The following is a 22025-nucleotide window of genomic DNA, read 5'->3' on the forward strand; positions in this document are numbered from 1 at the left end:
AAGATGTAAAAGTATAGATTTAGCAGAGCTGAATCTATAAGGAATATGTGCATGGGTGATTCGATCACTCTTTTAAAATAAATTACAAATCAAACTCAAATATTTCAGTCTGTGAAGCACCTCAGTGTACTTCTCATTAGAAGCACAACAAATGCTCTTAATAGCACAATAAATACAGTCCGGCTCCAGTAAGTGGCTGCTCCGCTCCAGAGTTTACTTCTAGCTCAGCGTTTCAGTAAAATGGCTGTGTCTCGCGGAGCCTCGTGCTGGTTTGGTTGGTTTCTAGCTCACTCTCTCGTTCTGTAACAGAAGCCCCCCCACATTTGTGTCGGTGAATTTAATTCCCTGGCTCTCTATTTATATTCTCCCTTAAACTTTTAGTTGAAACGGAGTCGCCGTGGATACCGGATTCGGTCCGGAGGAAGGGGGAATGAACCGGGGCACGGGTACATTGTTTAAATAATTGTATTTATGTTCAATGCTACTCAGAGTTTGATTGTGAGTGACTCGCAGTGCTGAGAGAGAGGGAGAGAGGAATATCATGGCCGCTCAGGTCGCCAGCGCCGCCACTCTCAACACTAGCCCGCCATCGGAACTCAAAAAGCCGGATCGGGACCCGCAGGAGGAGTCGGTACCGGGAGAGAAACAACATGAAAATAAGGAACCGGGATCTGACAGCGGATCACCGGGCCAGAAGGAGCTGCAGGACGGGAGCGATGCTGGAAATTCTGGGGGAGGAGGGGATTCTGACATGAAGAACGGGAACGGGAATTTACCAAGGGTAAATAATAACAGCAGCAACCAGAATGATACAGGGGGGCCCGAAGGAAATAACCATCCCGGGATGGGACACCACCACTCGGGCCCCTTTCCTCCACCTCCTTACGGTTACAACCAGCACTACAGCCGGGCCCCTTTTCATCAACATGGCGGACAACAAAGCCCTGGCATGGCAGCTGCATCGGGGCCGGCAGTGCAACCAGGCAGTATGATGGACTCTTACCCTCCTAATTCACACGAGCACGGCTACCCAAACCATTACAACAACTACAGCCCATTCCCAAATAGGACTTCTTACCAGGGCCAAGGATACGGGGCCATGAATTCCCCGCGTAATAACCAGCCTCCGGCGGCTGGGGGGCAGCCAGGCAAGCAACAGCCCGCAGGAGGAACCGCTGCTATGGCTGCCTCTTACAATAATCAGAGGTATAACATGGGAAATCAACAACCTACATCTACACCAACTTTAAATCAGCTGCTGACCTCTCCAAGCTCTGCGAGGAGCTATCAAAATTACCCTCAAGGAGACTATAACAATCAGGAAGGGGCCAGCAAGGGACCAGCAGATATGGGAAGCAGTCAGTATGGTGGGGGCCATCCGAGTTGGCAACAAAGAAGCCATCATCCTCCTCCCATGAGCCCGGGAAACACTGGACAACCTCTTAACCGAAATCAGGTAAACTTTACTTACAGTACTGACCTACTTTGAGTTAGTTAAAGTTACTCAACGACTCTCCAAAGGGACCATAGTCTTTCATATTGCAATGGAACAGCCATTGTCCATGTAGCAAGATCTCTAAAATGGCTGCCTCTCTCTTTCTATCAGTACCACCCCCTGCAATAATGTTTATATGACATAGAATAAGCATCAGTTAGTGTTGTAAACAACTTTGTAGTGACTGGGGTCTCGGTGTGACTCGAAGATACGTCCAGTGTGAGGTAGGGTAGAGTTTGTCGCAAGAAATTTGGGTGGGTGAACTGACATTTCCTTGTCATGCTCGGTCTGTTTCACTCCACATGTAGTTTTAAAGCGATGTCCGACTGATTTGTCTCGGGATCCACGTTAAAGTGGGCTTCATGAAGTGTACCCTGTGATCCAAAGTTTTGTCAATAAGAGACTGCCGTGACACTAGGATAACAAGTAGATGCCAACGATAACGATGACTGTTAGACACATTTGCATATGCATAAGTCACCGTGACGTTAAAACGTGTTTTCTCTAAAATGCTACCTTACGGTGAAAGTGTGGAGATTGAGAGAGCAGCGAATCGCAAAATGTATATCTGTGGAGGTGTTTACATCGTATCAAAGTCTGATTTCGATCGAGGCGGTTCTCTCCTAATCAAGGGAGGTGTATTTGTCCGGGAATTTCTCTCACTGTTCTCTCCATGTGCCGCTTGTAAACACGGCCAGTGATTTTGTGCTGGCAAAGTGCAGATTGCTTTGCTCTGGGATTTGAATTATGGAGGTAAAATCCTGCTGTCAGAGCCAGGAGACAGTTGGTCTTAGGTTGACATGCGAGTCGAGATCTGATTGGCTCCCAATCCTCCGCTCCTGGCCATTTATAATTGCATCTAATGCAACGCTGCGAGAGCAGCTCTGCCCAGCTCCTGTTATTTCACGCTTTCACAATAAGGCATTTCGAGCATATTGGTCTGACTAAATGCATGCGATTCAACGTAAATGCATTTGTATGCATTTATGTATCAATATAGGTATTTATGTGTTCGATGTAACGTTTTTTTTTTTTCGAGTTTAAATGATAAACTAAACGAGGCTGACAAGATATGTAATACGAATAAACGGTTCATGTTTGAATACGTTTGTTTTTTTAAACGTTAAAACATCATGTTCTTTGGCTCCCCACTGCAGTAATTTGCATGTTGACACCGTTTTAGTCATGTTTTTATTTCCTCTCCTCTTTATCTCGTCTCTGCGGATATCTTTTTTTAGTAAGAGAAATATCGGCTAAACCAGATTAATTATGGGGGACAACTGTGGATGACTTGTACCCCTAACTGACCCTGTTACGGTATAGGTGCTAGGTGTGGTCTTTTTAACCTCTCTCAGCCTTTTTTAACCACTGCTTTCAGATCAGCTAGGTTGAAGTTTAGGATAAGCTGGCTCTGGCCATGTTGGAGATTGGAACATGATGACCATCAAAATAGTTTTTGTTTACAAAGCAGTCCTTTGGTACCATGTCAATTTTAGTTGGTTGGTCCTTGGTTTACATAGCCAAATGAGTACTATAGCCAGGTCAACACGACCAACATGCAGTCCTCTACTGCGGGGATGATTGCAATGAGACTCTGAGAAAGCTCCCTGATTGTTGTTTCTACTTTTTCTTTGTGTTTTCCTCGACCGTTGCTGGTCACATTTACAACAGGTAGAACCAAGATGGGCACTGCTCAATCACTCCCTGTCGAATCGCCATTGGACACTGAGATGGTAACCTGTAAACAAAAACATGAGGGAGAATGAGGAATGATGATATTTTCTGCAGTGACCGTGTTCTGCAAACAATACTCAATAGGCAATTGAGCTGGATTCTCATATGGTAATGTTTCTATCTGAGGTGCTATGCACAGTAGAGCGCCCCCCCCCCCCCCAAAAAAATAATCCCAATAACTAAAACAAGGATGTGGATGCACTTAATGTTATAATACTAGACGTCAGGAAAAATATCAAAGACTTTGTTTTGGTCCAGGCTGCGTTTTAATATGCCATTTTCTTTTTCAAGTCGTTTTTTAAAAAGCTTTTTATTTGATGGGTTGGGTAAAGTGGCAACCGTTGATTCAGCATGCCATCTCCAATTATGGAAGAATAGTACTGTGGATACAGCGGTGATTTCCGAACAACTCAACATCGAATCATTGGGTACAAACTGGATGCAAGAGCTGCTACATGCTTTTTATTTATCTTTGGAAAAGCAACTTATGTAATTGCATTTTTCTTAATTTCCCTCATCTAATTTGGGAGAATGGTCTAGGGGGCATTTTCCATTGCAGTTGTGTCTTGAGAATCAGCCGTAACCATGACCTACATTTAGTGAGTAGCCATCTGAAATTCTGGGAAGTACCCCCCCCCCCCCCCCCTCTCTCTACTACTAATGAGAGTCTGTGTTTCAGTGTTGGTAGACCTGACTATTCAACACATTGATCGGTTACCTGGGGATGTCTTTATGTACCCCATTCTGTTGATGGTTTAGTACCTCTGAAGTAATTGCCAAATCAAACCTGGCAATTGTATTTTCTTTATTTCTTTCCTTGATGTTTCAAATCCGTACTTGGGATGTTGACACTTTATTCCAAATAAAGTAAAACATTGTTTCCTGTAAAATGTTAGCAGCAGGTGAACCTCACAGGCTTCTTTTTCGTTTGGTATAATCAGAGGTCACAACGCAACCCAAAAAACATTGATCTCATTTAACGCATACAAATTAAAACCTATACAGATCAACTGTAATTATCACCAGCCCTTTTTGTGTTCCTTTGTCGTCCTGCTGGGCCCATCCTCAGAAATTGACTTTTTGGGTTTTGTGCCCTCAGAACAGTTGCATACCCTTACTCTGTTGTTGACTGGTACAATCCCAGAGAAGAGCAAGCCTTGCTTGTCTTGCCGCTAGTACACCAATCGCTCAGGCCGTATGGTTAGAATTAACACCTACTCTGGTGGTGTTAAACGGGTAGCGGGTGAAGGGCATTTGTTCAGAGTATCGTTTTGCGGTTGGGTTTGTTCAGAGAGCATTTTTGAGTCGTGTTAACCTGTTGTTGTTCCTCGATGTCGAAATCCATTGACTGCCATTGAGTTGTTTGCATCAGTAGTAGAGTTTGTGTACAGAATTGTCTCGTCTTGAGTATTGCATATGCTCAGGGTCCAAAATGAATGCCTGCCACCAGCCAATGAACCTTCAATCATCCTATATGCGTGACAGAAAGAATGCATTTGGAGTTGCTTAAATCCGTGTCAACTAGGAGTGTTATGTGATCACCTAGCATTATGGGTCTGTCGACACAGTTTAGCGTGTCTGTTTTTGCGGATTGACTGGCTAACTCGATGTGGCAGCCAGCCGATCAAAGTTCAAACTTCACATGTGCATGCTTCTGACCGGCCTTGCGGCAACAAGACGGTTTGGGGGCGTCTTGCGGCATAGCCCTCGCTTTGATTTCGCCATCCGCGCTTGGTCCGTGGTTAGCCATAGTTTTGTTACGACCCAATGGCGGCTGTTACGAAAGACTTGTTTTGGTTTAAGATGACTGTAGGTGCCAAGCCCTCGAAGTACTCCTTGGCTCAGAGGGTAACCGGCCTGTCGGCCCCAGATGAATCTCCAGCCATAGAATATGTTAATTGAGTGATGCCTCGGTGCTTATATTGGGGTAGTTTGTCATGCCTCATGCACAAACCAAGTGTTCTGATGATGAAGTATGGCACGCCGGTGGTAGCTGCAGGTGTTATGATTGTGGGGGGGTTCCCCCACTGAAAGCCGAGGTAGAGGGGAGCCTCTTTGTGGAAGCCCTGAGGCCTTTTCCGGCTGCCTTCGACTAAATTGACTGAATTAAGTCATAAACCAAAAATGTACGCCTAGTTTAAATTTTTTTTGTATATTAAAAAACGAAATTGCTGTATGTAAGAAAAAAAACGCTTGAGCACTACACCGATGGAAGAATTGCAATAAATGTAACTGCATAAACAGTTTTCCCCTAAAACCTGTGTTTATATCTCTGTTGTAAGATTCATATCACTATGATGGATTTTTGGAGCATAAGCCTTGGGAATTGTCATTATGAAGACAACAACTTTGTATTGTCAAACAATTTGTTTTTCCGGCAGGAGAGGTGCTACTATTTAAGAGGTGTGATATCCTCCAACGGTCCCACCTGATGGTTTATTACTGCACAGCACACACATTTATTATTTCAATAAAAATGTATATTTTGATCGTCAAGTCTTTACTTGCTGTAACGTATTGCCTTCTACAGCAGTTGGATGAGGTTTAAAGGACACAATGAAGGATTTTTTACCGTGTTGCCATTGCCTTCTCCTTCGCTATTGCTGGTCAGATTCTGTAAATCTACGGTTTCCCATAATCTGTGATTTTTAAACAATGTGACTGGTAGTTTAATTGCTGATTCCAAACCTCTGGCATGGTGATATGGACTGCTTACGGTGTTTTCCGACAACAGCGTCAGTGCAAAGGAGACACTGGCCTAGACGTGATGCCATTTGAAATTGCAACACACCATATCTACATGTTTTTTATTTTCATTCATTCAAAGTGTGCTAAAGCACAACCCTGTCCAAATGTTTTTACGTGTTATTTTCTACCACCTGCTTGCTCTCATTTCAGCCGTCTTGTCCCTTTTTCATTTTCTCTCTGTGGCCGGCTTGTGGTTTGGCTCCAGGGTGGAAAAAGAGGAGTGAACTCTGGAGTTCACCCTCTACGCTCGTCAGTGCTGAGTAATGATTCCCCCGCCTCAGGTGTGTGTCTGTGTCTGTGTGTGTGTGTGTGTGTGTGTGTGTGTGTGTGCGCTCTCCACGTGGGCACACATGCACACAGTCTCTTACTGTGTGTTTGGCCAAACAAAATCGGTGTCAGTGATACTCAAGGGAGGAGGAGGAGACGGGGGCGAGTGTGTGAGTGCTGTATTTTGTGAATGATCTTTCTAGCTCAATTCCAACCCCCCCCCCCCCCCCCCCACACACACACACACTCTTGACAGCTGTGAGTATATTTATGTATAAAGTGCAATGCTCACGTGTGTGTGTGTGTGTGTGTGTGTGTGTGTGTGTGTGTGTGTGTGTGTGTGTGTGTGTGTGTGTGTGTGTGTGTGTGTGTGTGTGTGTGTGTGTGTGTGTGTGTGTGTGTGTGTGTGTGTGTGTGTGCTCCACGTGCCATCCATCTCTCTCTCCCTCTCACCACTCCTCTTCTGTCGCTCTCGGTCCCTCCCTACCTGCCTGCTCCGTCTGTAAACCGTAAGGCTGGTCCATTTTTAGATGATCAGATATCATACGATTTCCGCCCCCCCCCCCCCAATATAATGCAAAAAGACCCAAATGTAATCAAGGGTCAATAATCGACAAAGAGCAAGCTAGTAAAGGTCTTTCATTTGACTGACCCATGAAAGTCTGAAAAGTTCACCCAACGAGATCTCTATGTTGTGCAGCCCGGTTTGGATGTGACTTTGATGGAGCTTCCTCATAACATTACGAAATATCCGTTCCCTCCTCCTGTCGGCCTTGTGTTTGGTTTACTTCTTCGTCATTCTCCAGTATAGTCAGTTTAGCAGGGCACAGCCTCTGTGTCGTGCTGTACAGAGTGGGGCACATTTGGCCTGATGCGGTCCACTCTACATGGCACTTCTGGAATAGCTGAACAAGGGTGAAGTGGCCTCCGTAATTCTGGCCCGGACCCGATGACCAGAGCGAGGCCTTGTTATTCCTCAGCCCCCATTGTAGCGAACGACTTGCTGTGGCACATTACCTTTTCACGAAAGGACCCGGGAAAAAAAAGCACGCCCACTCTTGCACATTGTGAATGCACTGGCAAAAAAAATAAAATTACCTCCGCCATGGACAAATGTCACACTCTGGCTGTTGCGTTTGGGCTACGTCGAATATGAAGGTAATTCATTTCTTTTGACATTTACCTTTTTGGAAATGCTCCAGATTAGCATAGTAATATCCCCGTTCTGAAATACAGCTACGTGTGTGTGTGTGTGTGTGTGTGTGTGTGTGTGTGTGTGTGTGCGCGCGCCTGGTGTTTGTGTATGTATATATCGTTTTCCTTGTGTAAAAGGTAACCTTTTCAAATATGTGCTGATATGTGTTTATACCGGAGTGATGCTCACGACACGGGGCTTCTATACCTGCACAGAATCCAAAAGCCTTCCAGGTGACTGAGCGAGATGAAGGGAGGGGCATGTGAACCCTGCCTGGCAATGGCGCTCTACAACCAAACGGGCTCCCCCCCCCCCCCCCCCCCCCCAGCCTTTAATTTCTCTGATTACGGTGCCATTGCCTCGATGTGCATAATTACCCAATAATTAATTGACTCCTATTTAACGAGCAATGAATTATGTTCATCACTATTTATTGTCCGCGTTGTCGCTAATGCCCAATTGGATTGCTCAACCTTTTTTTCATAAAGCACAATAAGCAGTAATGAAATGCAATACGGTTGCTTATGCAAACGACCATAACCATATGGTTCTTCCCTCATCCACTCTCCCAATTTGACCTTTCACACCAGGCCTTATGGCTGATGAACTTAAAGAGGTGTTCCAAAATGATCCCAAGAAAATGGCAATTAGTTTTCTTGAGAATAAGTTGTTCATCCCAAGAAAGTTGATGCCTCAAATGATGTAAGGACGAACGACTCAAATGCATATCAGAATTGCAATGGCTCCTTTTCTACAAAAAAGTTTTGTAGAAACTCGTATTGTTATCTATATCAAACATCCACCAAGGCACTGCGCTATGAAACTAGTACCGTTGGTTTCTCGCACACATCTCGGCCCTCCCGCACAGTTCTGCCATTGTCTACAACTGCCGCGTCAGTGGGGTTTGATAAACATGGGCGTGTCACCGCTATGGCTGTTGTAACTGTCCTCCCATAGCACTCCTTTCTTCCCTTCACCTGCCGATTTGCATTGCTCTGGGCCCAGGTGTAACTGTTCCCTGTGTGTGCGCAAACACACACACACACACACACACACACCACACACACTTTTGAAGGTTTGTGTGGTTATTAGATTGTTGTGTTTTTCTGCCATGTATTCACAGTATATATATATATATATATTTATTGGGCAGTATTTGTCGCCATAATCCAACCCAGGGACTTTTTACAACCCTTAGAAAGTTGTACCCAACTGCAAGTCGTCAAGTTCGCCCGGCACCTGCTGTTATCCAACGGGCGGTTTGATTGTCTGTTGGTTGTCTGCCAGAGAGAACGGCTAGGGTTCAATGTGCAACGCTGGCGGCTCAGGTGCTTTCCCGCTCCCCCAGAGCACTGCTGTCGGCCAACAGCGTGCGCGAGACAGTCGGACCATGCCCGGCCCAGCAACAGCCATTTGGTAATGTCACGCTGGGTGATATTCCCCTTAAAATAATACAAACATTTTCGAAATGACGGGAGAAAAGAAAACTAGTTTAAGTGTGATACCATACTTTAATTTGAACTTGCTAATTGACAAACATTTCGTGCTATTTATTAAATTGTGCAAAAAGATTCCCCATGCTGATACATTTTCCTCGTTGCCCCGACCCACGCTGTCCCATATCCCTCTCCTGCCTCCCTCTCTCTCTCTCTCTCTCTCTCCTGCCTCCCTCTCTCCTCCCCCTCCTCTCTGCAGCTCTATCTCACGCCGGCACCCTGTCTCCGCTTTGATCCCTCCATTACTCTATTGGCCCACGCTCTCACCCACCTTGCCCTCTACAACGCAAGAGTACCCCCTCGCGGAGCCCGTGTTTCTTCCCTGTCTTTGGTGTTTACAGGGAGCATCACGCTCGACTACCAACACTGACGACAAAGACAAACAAACAAACGAGGGAAATCAAGTAGGCTTATGCCTCCCGCCATCCCCTCGTAGAAAAAAAAAGTCTTTTAGCATTCCGCGCAACAGCTGGGGAAACATCTGTGTGACTGGTGTTAGTGGCACGCTGTTCCCTCCCCCTCGCTCTCTCGCTTGCAATACTTTACTTTTGTGGCGTCGTGCGGCGGTCCGCTGAAAGCCGGATCCACAGAGGATTGTGGTTGGATGGGACTCTTGATTGCCTTAATTGCCTTTTGTCATTTGCCTTTTCCGCTCCCTCTCTAACCCAATGCTTTGTTTACATTTGTTATTACACAGCTTTTTCCCCTTCCCTACTTCCTTTTAAATCCTTTTGCAACCTGTGTATGTGTGTGTGTGTGTGTGTGTGTGTGTGTGTGTGTGTGTGTGTGTGTGTGTGTGTGTGTGTGTGTGTGTGTGTGTGTGTGTGTGTGTGTGTGTGTGTGTTTTGAGTTGCAGCAGCAATATTTACATTCATGGTTTGTAAGAAACAGTTTGACTTGTCAGCATGTGGCCACATGTGTCCACATTTGCAACTGTTCCTTCTTTGTCACGCTGGGCTCTTCGACCAGCTTCGTCTAAACAGTTGTCACACCAGGGATGTCTTTTTCATCCTTTCAGAGTGGTTGGAAACTCTGTGATCCTTGCCCTTGTTCCCAGTGAGAAGGCGGCTCTCTTGTTACAGTAAGGCCTTCTGGTGTCTGGCCCAGACCAAACGGACTCGGAGGCCAACACTAGTGACGTGTTAGGGACACAACATCTGAGGGTGGCCTTTACTCCGTGTGTGTGTGTGTGTGTGTGTGTGTGTGCGTGTGTGTTTTTGCGCGCTCACACAAGGAGTGTTGAGCGAGGACAATGGTGTGTGCGTGCGCACGCACGTGGGGCGCGGGTGAAGCCATGTGGCGGATTAAATTAGCAGCAGTTGTTTACGTCCCAGCCCTCCAACCGTCCATCTGCTTGACTCGGCCCACTAAGCGCGATCTCTGCGATCAGGCATCTCTCCAGACCCCCCCCCTACCCTCACCACCCATACACACACACACACACACACACACACGCACTCCTTTTATACACAGTGTATACTTAGGCTTAAACAAACCTGGATCAGTAGCCACGTGCGCACGTGCACGTCACATACACTTATACGCCCCACTCAGCCTCACCAGTGTCGCGGTCGTGAGACAATGCACTCTGAGGAAACAGCGGCTGCCAAGGAGTGCCCTGGCTTTCCTCTATGCAGATTAGCCATGTGCTAATTGCATGTGTTTATATATTTATTTAAGGGAGCATGACTGCGCGGTGAGTGGCCGTGGGGAGGAGTTTCCTCTGGCAAGTTGATCAGATGAATGGGCGAGAGGGAGAGCCAGAGGGACGGAGCGTTAGGCCACGTGTCTCGTTTTGATGGATGACAACGATTTACCTTAATCGCCTCCTCGGCTTTCGTGGGACCTGTAGGATAACCAAATTCAGCTTTTCACCCCAAAACACCCCTTCCTTTCCCCGGGGTCTTATTTGCGGGTGTATCATCTTGGCTACGGTTAAACTGCATTGTTGTGCTGCCTGATCAGGGCTAAAAGTGCCCTCACCAGCAATTCACTTGTGATGGCTCAACGGCAGCACATGGGCATCGGGGTGTCATCTCGCGAGTTTAGGAATCGACCCGGTAACCCTCCAGTTACCATATAATCTATATCATGAGCTAATCCGCATTTTATATATTAAAATGGGCTGCATTGTTTCGCTTTGAGTCTTTCTATTAATTGGGGCGCCTTGCAAATTAGCATCAAGTGGTATTGGTAGTTTCAGTTTTCTTTATAGCAGAGGAAACCGCAACTGGCCTGTTTGCTATGATATCAAGTGTGAAAAGGAATCTCCCAGCACCACAAACCAGCATTTTTCTCAGAAGCCCACATGTTTGTGATGGAAATTAAACACACAAGCATAGTCCTCTGATGCCCATAGATGAATGGGGAATATTTGTATTACTAAAGGTGTTGTCAATCTAATCACAAATCATTCTGACAATGGTGTTAAGTAATGTCGGTTTGATGACCTATTACTCTTTGATGCGGTTCTTCTTCCACCCCATAACGGCGCTGGACCTGAACTTCTTACTCCTTTCACTGGTTGTTTTTTCACCAGCAGAAGTCTAGTTGGAGCAGAACACCAGTTTGAGCAGAGGACTAACCCAAGCTCATAGTCTTTAAGTCTGAAACCCCACCCGGCTGAGAAATATAGTGAAACTATAGTAGTAGTATTAGTAGCAGTAGTAGTAGTGGGGAACTATTCATTCATTTCTACATCCTGTGTTGAAATGCCCCTGTCTAAATGTCAGTTTCCGTGTCTTGCCATTAAAAAGCATCTCAGGTCATGCATCTCCCGGCTCAAAATAGAGGTGTGAATACCATGTTTACATTTTTCCCTTCTTGAACAAAAAAATCCCGTCATTTAACGATTAGTCAACACCGTTATGTAAATTGGCTTATCACTCTATCCGCTGATCGTTTCTCCCTATCATTAATGCCAACTGTAGTTAATCAGCATGGCCTCCAATGTGCTATTAAAAGTACTCTCCTGCTTCCCCTTTAAGGTTCAGCCAACTCCTCAGCGGACGGGTGAATGGAGGGACAGGATGATTAATGTTTCAGAGCCCACACGGACTCTTGCTGCATCAGAGCAGCGGCGGCGGCGGCGTCCGTGAGGACCGCATGATCTCCAAGAGATCGCTTAGCCACGTGCTGGGCCCTTTATGGGCCCCGTCAAAAGGCAGCGTAACCGCTCAATTAGCTCATTAGCGGAGGCCCTGGAAGTAGACCACCCCCTACACCCCCCCCCCCCCCCCCCCCACATGTTTTCCATGTTCTACCTCCCGTTTGGACAAGCTTGGCCTCCTTGCACAAAGGGACGACGTGATGCCCCGTGTTGGGGAGGTGCAGAGCTCTGGGTTGTGTCAACAAACCATGGTGTGTGTGTGTGTGTGTGTGTGTGTGTGTGTGTGTGTGTGTGTGTGTGTGTGTGTGTGTGTGTGTGTGTGTGTGTGTGTGTGTGTGTGTGTGTGTGTGTGTGTGTGTGTGTGTGTCTCAGTTCAGGGGTGTTGGGAGCAGGGTGAAGGTACTCCTGAGGTATCGTATGGCTCTGGCCCAGATCCTTCACACCGACGTGCACCCACAGGCTGACCGGGGTTAGGAGTGCACTAAAGGTCACCAGAGTGTCTGTCTGTGTCCACTGGGGCCTGCCACCGCTTACACCCCAACGCAGCCCCCTGCGGTCCTGGTGGTAAGGCGCCCTGGGGAGTATAGTAACACCTCTTCCCGCCCACAGACACACACGGGGCGCAACACTAATACCACGTCCAAGGAGCTGCGGTGGGAGGTGAGTCTGTGGGGGGGGGGGGGGGTCGAGGGATCAGTTGGATGTAAAACCAGTAGCGGAGCATAGTCCCGGCGGCGAGTTCCTCTCCGTCTTGAGCATGTGATCGGGACAGGAGCCGATGTGTTGCCCCGCTCCAGATCCCTATTGGGCTGGGAATTTACCAAGAAAAGGGTTTGGTAGTGTGTGTGTGTGTGTGTGTGTGTGTGTGTGTGTTTGTACTCTTGCGAATGTGGCACCTCAGACTCTAAACCCCGTGTATCCGCGCGCGGCGGCGTCCGTCATGTCCTTACGGCTCCAGAAGACGGCATCGGAATCCCCAGTAACAACAACATTAAACCTGTTGCAACAATGGCATGTGCGTTTGTGTGTGTGTGTGTGTGTGTACACACGCAAACACATGTCCACATTCCCAAACCGCCCCCACCCCCTGCACCTCCTTCCCATGCGCTGCGCTGTCATTCATAGAGTGCCAAAGCCCTGCTGCTTTACTGAAGGCCGAGCGGAGCGCTGGCCCGGGTTCAAACAGCCGTGCAGCTGGGACCTGTTACATTTTCGGCACACTGCCCTCACTCTTCGTCTCGCCCGGCTATAAATAGCACGGCGGTGGTTGTCTTCCCTTAACCAGGGGAAGAGGTTTTTTTTTATTTTTTCTCTCTCTCCCCCGAGCGAGCGAGCGAGCGAGGGATGGAAAAGGGAAGGGGAGAAAAAAACAAAAAAAACCACACACAGATTAATAACCGTGGGAAGAGATGGGAGCGCTGTGACTGCTCGCCCGAGGTCAGCTGGCCTTGAGGTGTTTGCCGCTTCAGAAAGCAGTGGCTGCCGTTCTTCTTTCCTTCCCCCCCCCCCCAACCACCCTCCCACCCCCCTTCTGCTACCACCGCCGCAACGGACGTCGTCTGGATGCGCTCGTCTGCTCGTCGGCTAAAGTGCCGCGGGGATACAGCGCGCGTTAAATGACCCGCGAACGGCACCGGTTAGAGGCCACTCAGACATGCACGGCATCGTCCTCTCCGCCGCTGTGTTTCCCTTCTGAGTAAGGGGTAGTTCAAGCTCGCAGTGCGCACACACACACACACACCCACGCGCGCTCACAAGCGCTCACAAGCGCTGACCTTGGCTTCAGTTGCTGATTTGCAAAGCCTTCCTATTGTGAATTCGCATTTATTATTTTTTCCCTCTGGTTTCCTCCAGTGTGGTGGATTGGCGCCGACTGCTTACATGCTACTTCCAAGCCACAGGGCTCTGCCAAGGTCAAGCGCCCCACCCTCCCCATTCCCAGCCCCACCTCACCCACCCTCCCACCAGCCGTCAGTCTCCCTGGTGACGTCCCCCCAGCTGTTGGGGGGGGGGGGGGGGGGGGGGCCCGGCTGGGTATCCAGCCAGACACTTCCACTTCCTTGAACGCTTATTGGAGAGGGACACACACACACACACACACACACACACACACACACACACACACACACACACACACACACACCCCCCCCCCTCCCAGATGACTTGAGTGAAACCCTATCCCCTCACTGGCACAATGATCTCCAGGCAGGGAAGAAAATCGCTCCTGGCGTAGAAATGCTTGCATAGTAGACTTATCCCCTCATTCATTCATGGCCAGTTTTTTTTTTCCTCCTTCTTCTCTCTGCCTTTCCTTTTCATTCTACGAGTTAATCCAGTCTGAAAGTAAACCCAGAGCTCTTTTCATCCTGCGTTTTGTTGTTTTTGTGTCTCACTCTCGAGTAAACCCCCCCACCCCAAAAAAAAGAAAAGAGGGTTGCGTTGACATTTCTTATTAGATTTGTTTTGGCCAACGCTTATCTCCACCAAACCCGGTCCGCACACGTTCTGACCCCGGAGGTTCGTCTCACGCCGGCCTGTGTTCGTTCCCCTCTAGCCTCCGGCTGCCATGGATCCGGCGGGGAAGATGCGGGGCCAACAATACGGCGGGGCCAACCCCTACTCCCAACAACAACAGCAGCAGCAACAGCAGCAGCAGCAACAGCAGCAGCAGGGGCCACCGTCGGGCCCCGGGGCCCAGCAAGGTGGCCCCTACCCGGGGCAGGGTTACGGGCCAGCGGGCCCACAGAGGTACCCCATGGGGATGCAGGGGCGCACCCCTGGCGCCATGGCTGGCATGCAGTACGGACAGCAGGTCAGTGGCTGGTTTGAGCGCATTGTTTCACCCCCCCCGCACATCAACTAAACAAACGGCCGACGAGCATCAAACACCCGTAAAGTGGACGGATCGGTTAGGGCGAAGTATGAGAATAAACCCAAGACGGAGTCGCCCGGTTGATGATCGCTAAAGTTAACTGTGCCGAACGTGACGTAGTGCGTAGACTTAATGTGTCCCGACGAGGTCCTGAATGGGCTGTGGCACAGCCCATTCAGCCCGAGCACCTTGCTCCGGGCTGTGAACCAGGCAGCTCGGTGAGGCAGCTCACGGAGTGTAGTGCTGAATAACTTGAGCACACCGTTAAGGGCGGGGGGGCTGGGGGGGAAGATCATTTCTAGGTCGTGGCGTAGGTGAGCTTGCACGCTTTATAAACGTCCCACAAAAGGAAGTGCGAAGAGGAGGGTAATGCCTTCCCCGTGACCCTCTCTCCTGCCTTTGTCAGGCGGGCACAATGCATCCACTTGAAGTGGTTGCGAATCATCTTGTCGTCTTTCAGAGGCAGTATTGCTCCTCACACAATGTGGCTGTTGACCTTTTTTCTTTTCTTCCGTGTTGTGTGTGTGTGTGTGTGTGTGTGTTTGGTTATTTTTTACTCTACCTCCCGCGCAAGGTCAACTCGCGGAGGGATGGGAAAAAGATGCAACACTAGGTTGAAAGTGTTTGGGTTGGATCTGAAGGGATCCGGTGTAACACCCCTTCGATTTTAGTTCTTGTTTATACGAAGGAGATGGTTTTATGTTTAGAGTGTAGGTTTTATTTTCTGCTGCTAATGGAATAGTAATTGCGAGCAAGGCCGTGCAATATATATGTACCATTTGCAATATATGAAACGCACAAGGGATTTGTAGGTGTTACAAAATGGGTTGACATCTTCAGTGATCTTAATGAGCTATTGTTTTGCACCTCTTTGTGATCACTCAAGCTTCCTTAAGGTGGTTGAGCCACTACTCTCCATTGAGCGGGAGCAAATGCAGATTTTAGCCTCATAAACCGATGGATTATAGGGCCCATTATTGGGCTGATATCTCGGCCTTCCGTCCAGCTTGTTTTTTCTCTGGCCTGGCATAGGAGGATCAGCAAATGGACCTCAAATAAGTCACCCTAAAAATGTAGGCATCTGCATCCATGCACTGTGCAGTAGACTGGGCCTCTAGCGCCACCTAACTTTAAATAAACCCATGGTGGACAACGAACACAAGGTTGGCACGCCAGGGCAACTAAGTCACACGGCTAAATCAGAGCAATGGACGGCGTTTGCTTGGATAACGGTGCTCTCCTGAGTTGTTGTTTGGTCTGTAAAACAAACACTAAACCGTGTCCTGTCAGGGATGTGTTGAACAAGACACATGACGCATCGGATGCTTGATCCTTTTGGTTAACCTTGAGCTTCTGCGTCCGTCCAGATGTCTGCCTACGGCCAGCAGGGTCCTGGGGCCTACGGGCAGCAGGGCCAGGGCTACTACGGCCAGCACGGCCCCCCGTCGCACCCGGGCCAACAGCCTGGCCCCTACCCCAGCCAGGCCCAGGGCGGCTCCACGGGCCCCTACCCGCAGCCAGGCCACCCCTCGCAGCCGCCTGGTCAGCACGGGCAGCCTGGAGCGCCCTACCCTCAGTCCCAGGGCCCGCCTCAGGGTCCCCAGCCCCCCTACAGCCAATCCCAGCCGGGCCAGCCGCCGTACACCCCTCCTTCTCAGCAACAGCAGCCTCCGGCGCAGCCTCAACAACAACAACAACAACCGCCGACCCCCCAACAACAACAGCAGCAGGGTCCAGGTCCCCAGAGCCAGCAGGGGCCTCAGGGCCAGCCTGGCTACCCCCAGAGGGAAGGACCCGGGCAGCCCCCACAACAACAACAACAACAACAGCAGCAACAAACACCGCCGCAACAACAGCCACAGCAGCAACAACAACAAGGGCCTTCGCAGCAACAGCGCGAGCAGCAGCAACAGCGCGAGCAGCAGCAACAGCGTGAACAGCAGCAACAGCGCGAGCAGCAGCGCGAACAACAACAACAGCGGGAACAACAACAACAGCGGGAACAACAACGTGAACAACAACAACAGCGTGAACAGCGTGAACAACAACAACAACAACAACCTCCGCAGCGGGAGCAGCGCGAGACCGGGGGTCCGTCTCCCCAGTCCCAGCAGCCCCCGGGCCACTCGCAGCAGGGCCAGCGCTCGCCCTACTCCCAGACGCCCCCCCAGCAGCAGCAGCAGTCCCCCTTCCAGAGGTTCCCGCCTCCACCACAGGTAACCCACCCTCTGATCACCTTCACAACCCCCCCCCACCCCCCCCCTCCCCCTTCACATACTCCCCTCCCACCCACCCAGCCCCTGTAGCGACCGGTGTCACACCCCGCTAGAACGAGGTGCAAGAACCCCATTTCGAGGAAACCGCGGCCAGGTAGCATTTCAGAGAAGGGGGTTGAAAGTGTGAGCACGAGGGAGAGTGGCTTCAATGATTTATCCGGTAGATGATTGACCGCTCCGGTCCTCTGTCCTCCTCCTCCTCCTCCTCTCCGTTGAACCCAGGAGCTCTCCCAGGATTCCTTTAGCTCGCAGTCCAGTGCCCCCCCCTCCAACCAGCCCGTGGCCTCCAACAAGAGCAGCCAGGAGGACAGCATGCAAGGGCGGCCTTCCAGTCTGCCGGTGAGCACATCCTTCATTCACTTCCATTTCCATTTGATTGCATGTAATGTGATGTGGCGAAGGGTAGGGAATGCACTCACCGCGGGTCACCGTCGCTCGCTGGGGCCAGCTCCTCCATCACGTTCAACAGCCCCCTGTGTGCTATTTATAGACGGCGCAAAAAATCATAGCTGGTACTCAAACTGACCAGCGACCAGCCAACCACCATTTTTGGCTGCCATTCGGCGTTTTACTTCCCTAATTATTTCCCCCCTTTTTAAATTTATTTTTGCCCCTAGGCCGTCGGGACAGGCAGGGAGTTCAGTGATACTTTCCCAGAGCTAGGCATCCGTAAAAAACAAAGCTAAACGTTGATGGTGTCTGTTAACTAACCGTGACACCTTTACACGTCGTGGCTTTCAACTTCCCCTCGGCTACACTTGTCCACACCGAGGCGTGCGGTGCGGTTCGCGGGCGTAAAGAAGAGGCGCTCTTGCATAAATGCTTTCCTAATAGTCATTTCAGCCATTCTTTAATATCCCTTTGGTTGATGCTAATTTACCTATATGGAAACCTGAGGAAACAAGCCAAAGCGATGTCTTTCCCTCTGTATGGCCGGCGAACTCTTCCCTGTTAACTCAACCTCAATGTAACAGTCTGTTAGGGTGGCTTGATTGCGTTGTTTGAACCCCGGCCACTGTCCTCTTAAAGACCCCACTCAGATTAGGGCAGGCCTAGTCTGAACAAGAAACAGGGAGGCTTTCTTCCCACGACCATTCCTGCTGAACCGGGCGTTGATTATACATTTACCCGAGAAAGCCGGTTTCTGGTATCGACGCGGCCTGAAAAGGAGGCGGTTGCCATGGCGGCGTTTCCCGGGGTCGGGTGGCTGAAGGTGTAAACCCTTGTCATGGAAGCTGCGTTGGCTAAGGACAGTGAGAAATGGGTCTGGTGCGGGGGGGGGTTTGGATGGACATTTCCATTTGCGTGTGGACACCAGTGCAGTGAGTGAGGGGGAATCTTCGTCTGAGTGATTGCTGGTTGTGTGTGGGAGATGCCTGGAGGGGGAGAGAGTGAGCGAGGGAGGGCGGGAAAGGGGGAGAAGCGGATGGAGGGGGGATTGGGGGGGGGGGGGGGGGTGAGAGGCCTAGAGGTACTTCTGCCGTTGGTCGAGGCGAGGGCTCGGCATGTTTATTTTCTTTCTTCCCGCTCTTCTGGGGATTCCCCCTGTCGGCTCGGTTGCGATTGGCCGTGTGAGACCTTAATCTGTCTGAGGGCTGGACGGCCCTATCTGTCTCCCTCACGGCCCCTCTGTGCACTTTGCACACACAGGATCACGCACAGAAACAGGAACACGCCACACACACAGGAACAAACACACACAAGCAGACACACACGCGCACAAGCACACACACACACACACACACAGACACACATACACACAGAGCACATGACACGGTACTGATTAGACACTGTCAACTTTAGACACACACACACACACACACACACACACACACGCACACACGCGTGCACGCTTTGGCTAATGAAATGATTTTGTGAGACGTGGAGGGAAAGGAGACTGGGTCACCTGGTGACGACGAGCAGCCAGGGCTGAGTGGACAGAACTAGCAGACGTTTGTAGACGTGCCCCCCACCCCCCACCCCCCCAGCCCTCCAGCCCTCCAGCCCCCTACCCACAATACAAACATTCACCCACCTGTATCCTGCTTCCTCCGTGAAGTGGCTCCTCATTGGAACGGCTGCACCTAATGCATGTTTAAACAAACCGGGGCTGGGAGAGGCTCGGCTCGGGTCGGGCAGCCGAGCGGGCGGGGAGGGTGGATGTGTTTGGAGAGCCGTGTTTGAATGTACCAGAGGTTCCCCACCTCCACCCCCATTCGATCCACCCAGCGCTGCCGTGGGGCCAGAGCCTCGATGGCAAGCACACACATGAGACGACAGGGGAGGGAAGGCAAATAACAGCCGGCAGGCACAGAGCCTGCCAAGCAGGTCAAGCGGGTTATTTTCCCAACCCCAAACAGACTCCAGGATACCACACACACACACGGATACTACACACACGCACACACACACACACACACACATGCTACTTATCTGCTTTGCAACGGCAGTGCTGTCTCGCACACCTAGTGACTTCTTTGACTCTGTTGTAGTTTGCACATTTTGTTTGTCCCTCAAAGCGCCGGATGTGCTCGTCTAAAGGTGAAGCCCTGGGTGTTTCAGGTGTGGCTGTGCTGTGCCGCTGTACCATTGGCTCTTGCCTGCAATGTGTGTAGACTTTGGTGTATCAGGGCCAGTTGCTCACCGGCCTACCGAGCGCATGGTAAGCCGCGTGGTCGGCTGGGCTTACGTCATGGAGGCTTGTGTGCGGACAACAGTGAAAGCCTGTGCTTTGCGGAAGTAAAACCACACGGCCTGGGCACCAATGCGCCGGAGCAGGAGACGAACATCATGATCGTCTCTTCGAGGGTAGATGGGCGACACTAATAACAATGAGGGAAATAACGCAGAGCCACCCTATAAGGGGCCTTTTCTCGTTGTAATGGCCACTTGGACATGGGTTTTCTCTGGGGGTTGGGCTCAGGGCGAAGTGGTGGGTGGTGGCGTTGAACCGCGTGGTCCTGGGAGGGGGGAGGGGGGAGGGGGGGGGGGGGGGGGGGTCTGTCCCGCTCCTGTCACCAGCAGCCCACCCCATGTGACTGAACCCTCCCTGGAAGTGACACTTTCCTGTCGCCATCAGCCCCGTGGGAAAGGGTTCCAAACACAGGCAGGCAGGCAGGCAGGCAGGCGCGCACACACACACACACACACACACACACACACACACACACACACACACACACACACACACACACACACACACACACACACACACACACACACACACACACACACACACACTCCTGCTTTTTTTATCTTCTCTTGTGCTCCACCAGGTCTTTTTGTGGAGCCCTTTCGTGTGTGTGGGGGTGGCGGGGGGGTTAATCCTGAGCGCCCCTCCCCTCCTTAGATGTGTAGGAGCTGTCTGAATGCGTCTGGACTGGAGTCGAGGGTCACATGTTGGTCACACACACTTTTCCTCAACCCCCCTCCCGACACCCCCACACACTTCCCCCCCCCCCCCCCCTCTCTTCCCCTTCCCTGCGGCCATATTGCCACCTCCCACTTCCCCTCCCAGCACGGTCCCCAAGCGTGTCCATTGTCTCTCCCGTTGGAGCACAATGCTGTGGTGATGAGCTGTATGGGCTCCGGCTGTAGGTAGGGTCTGTTAGCTGGGAGGCCTTGGTCGAAGCTAGGAGGGCCTGGTCAGAGCTAAGAGTTGCTAAGAGGCTGCTTCAGCACCCAGTGAGGCTATATAGGCTTGGAGGTTTTTTCTACTCATCAGAATTGCCCAGCATAGAAGTGAAATTGCACCCAGAACAGGTAACTGCAAATAATATGGTAGAAGCAAGAGTCTGGAGCTTGAGAGCAGAACAAAGACGATGATGAAGTGTTGGGCCGAATGCGTTTCATATAGGCTATGTTGAGCGTAATGCGTTCATATAGGCTGCTGTTGAGTCGAATGCATTCATGTGGACTACTGCTGAGCCAAATGCGTTCATATAGGCTACCCAATGTCTCTGGCTGATGATACTCCCTTGTTGCTCCTTCAACACCCCTGCCTCAATGAGACTCCTTTGAACCCCCAGGACTTGACCTTTCAAAGCCCTTACATCCAGGTTGTGAAGGATGTATCGCGTTTTAGCCGACACGACGCCCGACACAAGCAAATATATGTTAACATGAAGCGGAAGACTACGTCTGAAAACATAACGACTACAGCAAAACATTGCAATATTCCTGCTTCACACGACGGTATTGGTGGACTACAGTGGACAAACCATTAACGCATAACAAACGTTACCTGGAGACCACTCTGCTGCAATCATCTCCCAACTATCCATGCATTGCTATCTTATTTTCAAATTTGACAAACAATGGGAATTATCAGGAAAAACGAGAAACACTCTAGCACTAGCTTTTGTGTTGTGGACATGGAGGAACGCCCATTCTCAAGTTGTTAGCGGACATCCAGACGCTCCTGCAGTCCACCACTCTCCCAGAACAACCCCCGGCCTTCTCGTACCTACAAACTCGTCCTTTTAGCGCCAGGGTTGCCTGCATAATAGGCCCAGAACTGTTCTGATCCCCTCTGCAGTCACATTCTATCCCTGGCCGTAGCCTAGCCTAGTTTAATAAAACCACACAGCAATCGCTGCTGACTGTAGCCTAGCCCGGCCTAGTTTAATAAAACCACACAGCAATCGCTGCTGACTGTAGCCTAGCCCGGCCTAGTTTAACCAAACCACGCGGCAATCGCTGTTGACTGTAGCCTAGCCTGGCCTAGTTTAACCAAACCGCACAGCAATTGCTGGTGACTGTAGCTTAGCCTAGCCTAGTTTAACCAAACCACGCGGCAATCGCTGTTGACTGTAGCCTAGCCCGGCCTAGTTT

General features: G+C 50.3%; 1 protein-coding gene across 1 annotated transcript in view; it reads left to right on the plus strand.

Annotated features, from left to right (window-relative positions):
* Positions 1 to 217: 217 nt before the first annotated feature.
* Positions 218 to 22025, plus strand: part of LOC130376236 (AT-rich interactive domain-containing protein 1A-like) — a 38694-nt gene continuing 16886 nt past the window's right edge. Inside the window, exons 1-4 of the mRNA XM_056583457.1 lie at positions 218 to 1456; positions 14599 to 14856; positions 16284 to 17132; positions 17415 to 17531. Of these exons, the coding sequence (XP_056439432.1) occupies positions 542 to 1456; positions 14599 to 14856; positions 16284 to 17132; positions 17415 to 17531 (2139 nt within the window). The 5' untranslated portion in view covers positions 218 to 541. The remainder of the gene's footprint in view (positions 1457 to 14598; positions 14857 to 16283; positions 17133 to 17414; positions 17532 to 22025) is intronic.

This window comes from Gadus chalcogrammus, chromosome 22 (genome assembly GCF_026213295.1).
Source record: "Gadus chalcogrammus isolate NIFS_2021 chromosome 22, NIFS_Gcha_1.0, whole genome shotgun sequence".
NCBI classification, from domain to species: domain Eukaryota; kingdom Metazoa; phylum Chordata; class Actinopteri; order Gadiformes; family Gadidae; genus Gadus; species Gadus chalcogrammus.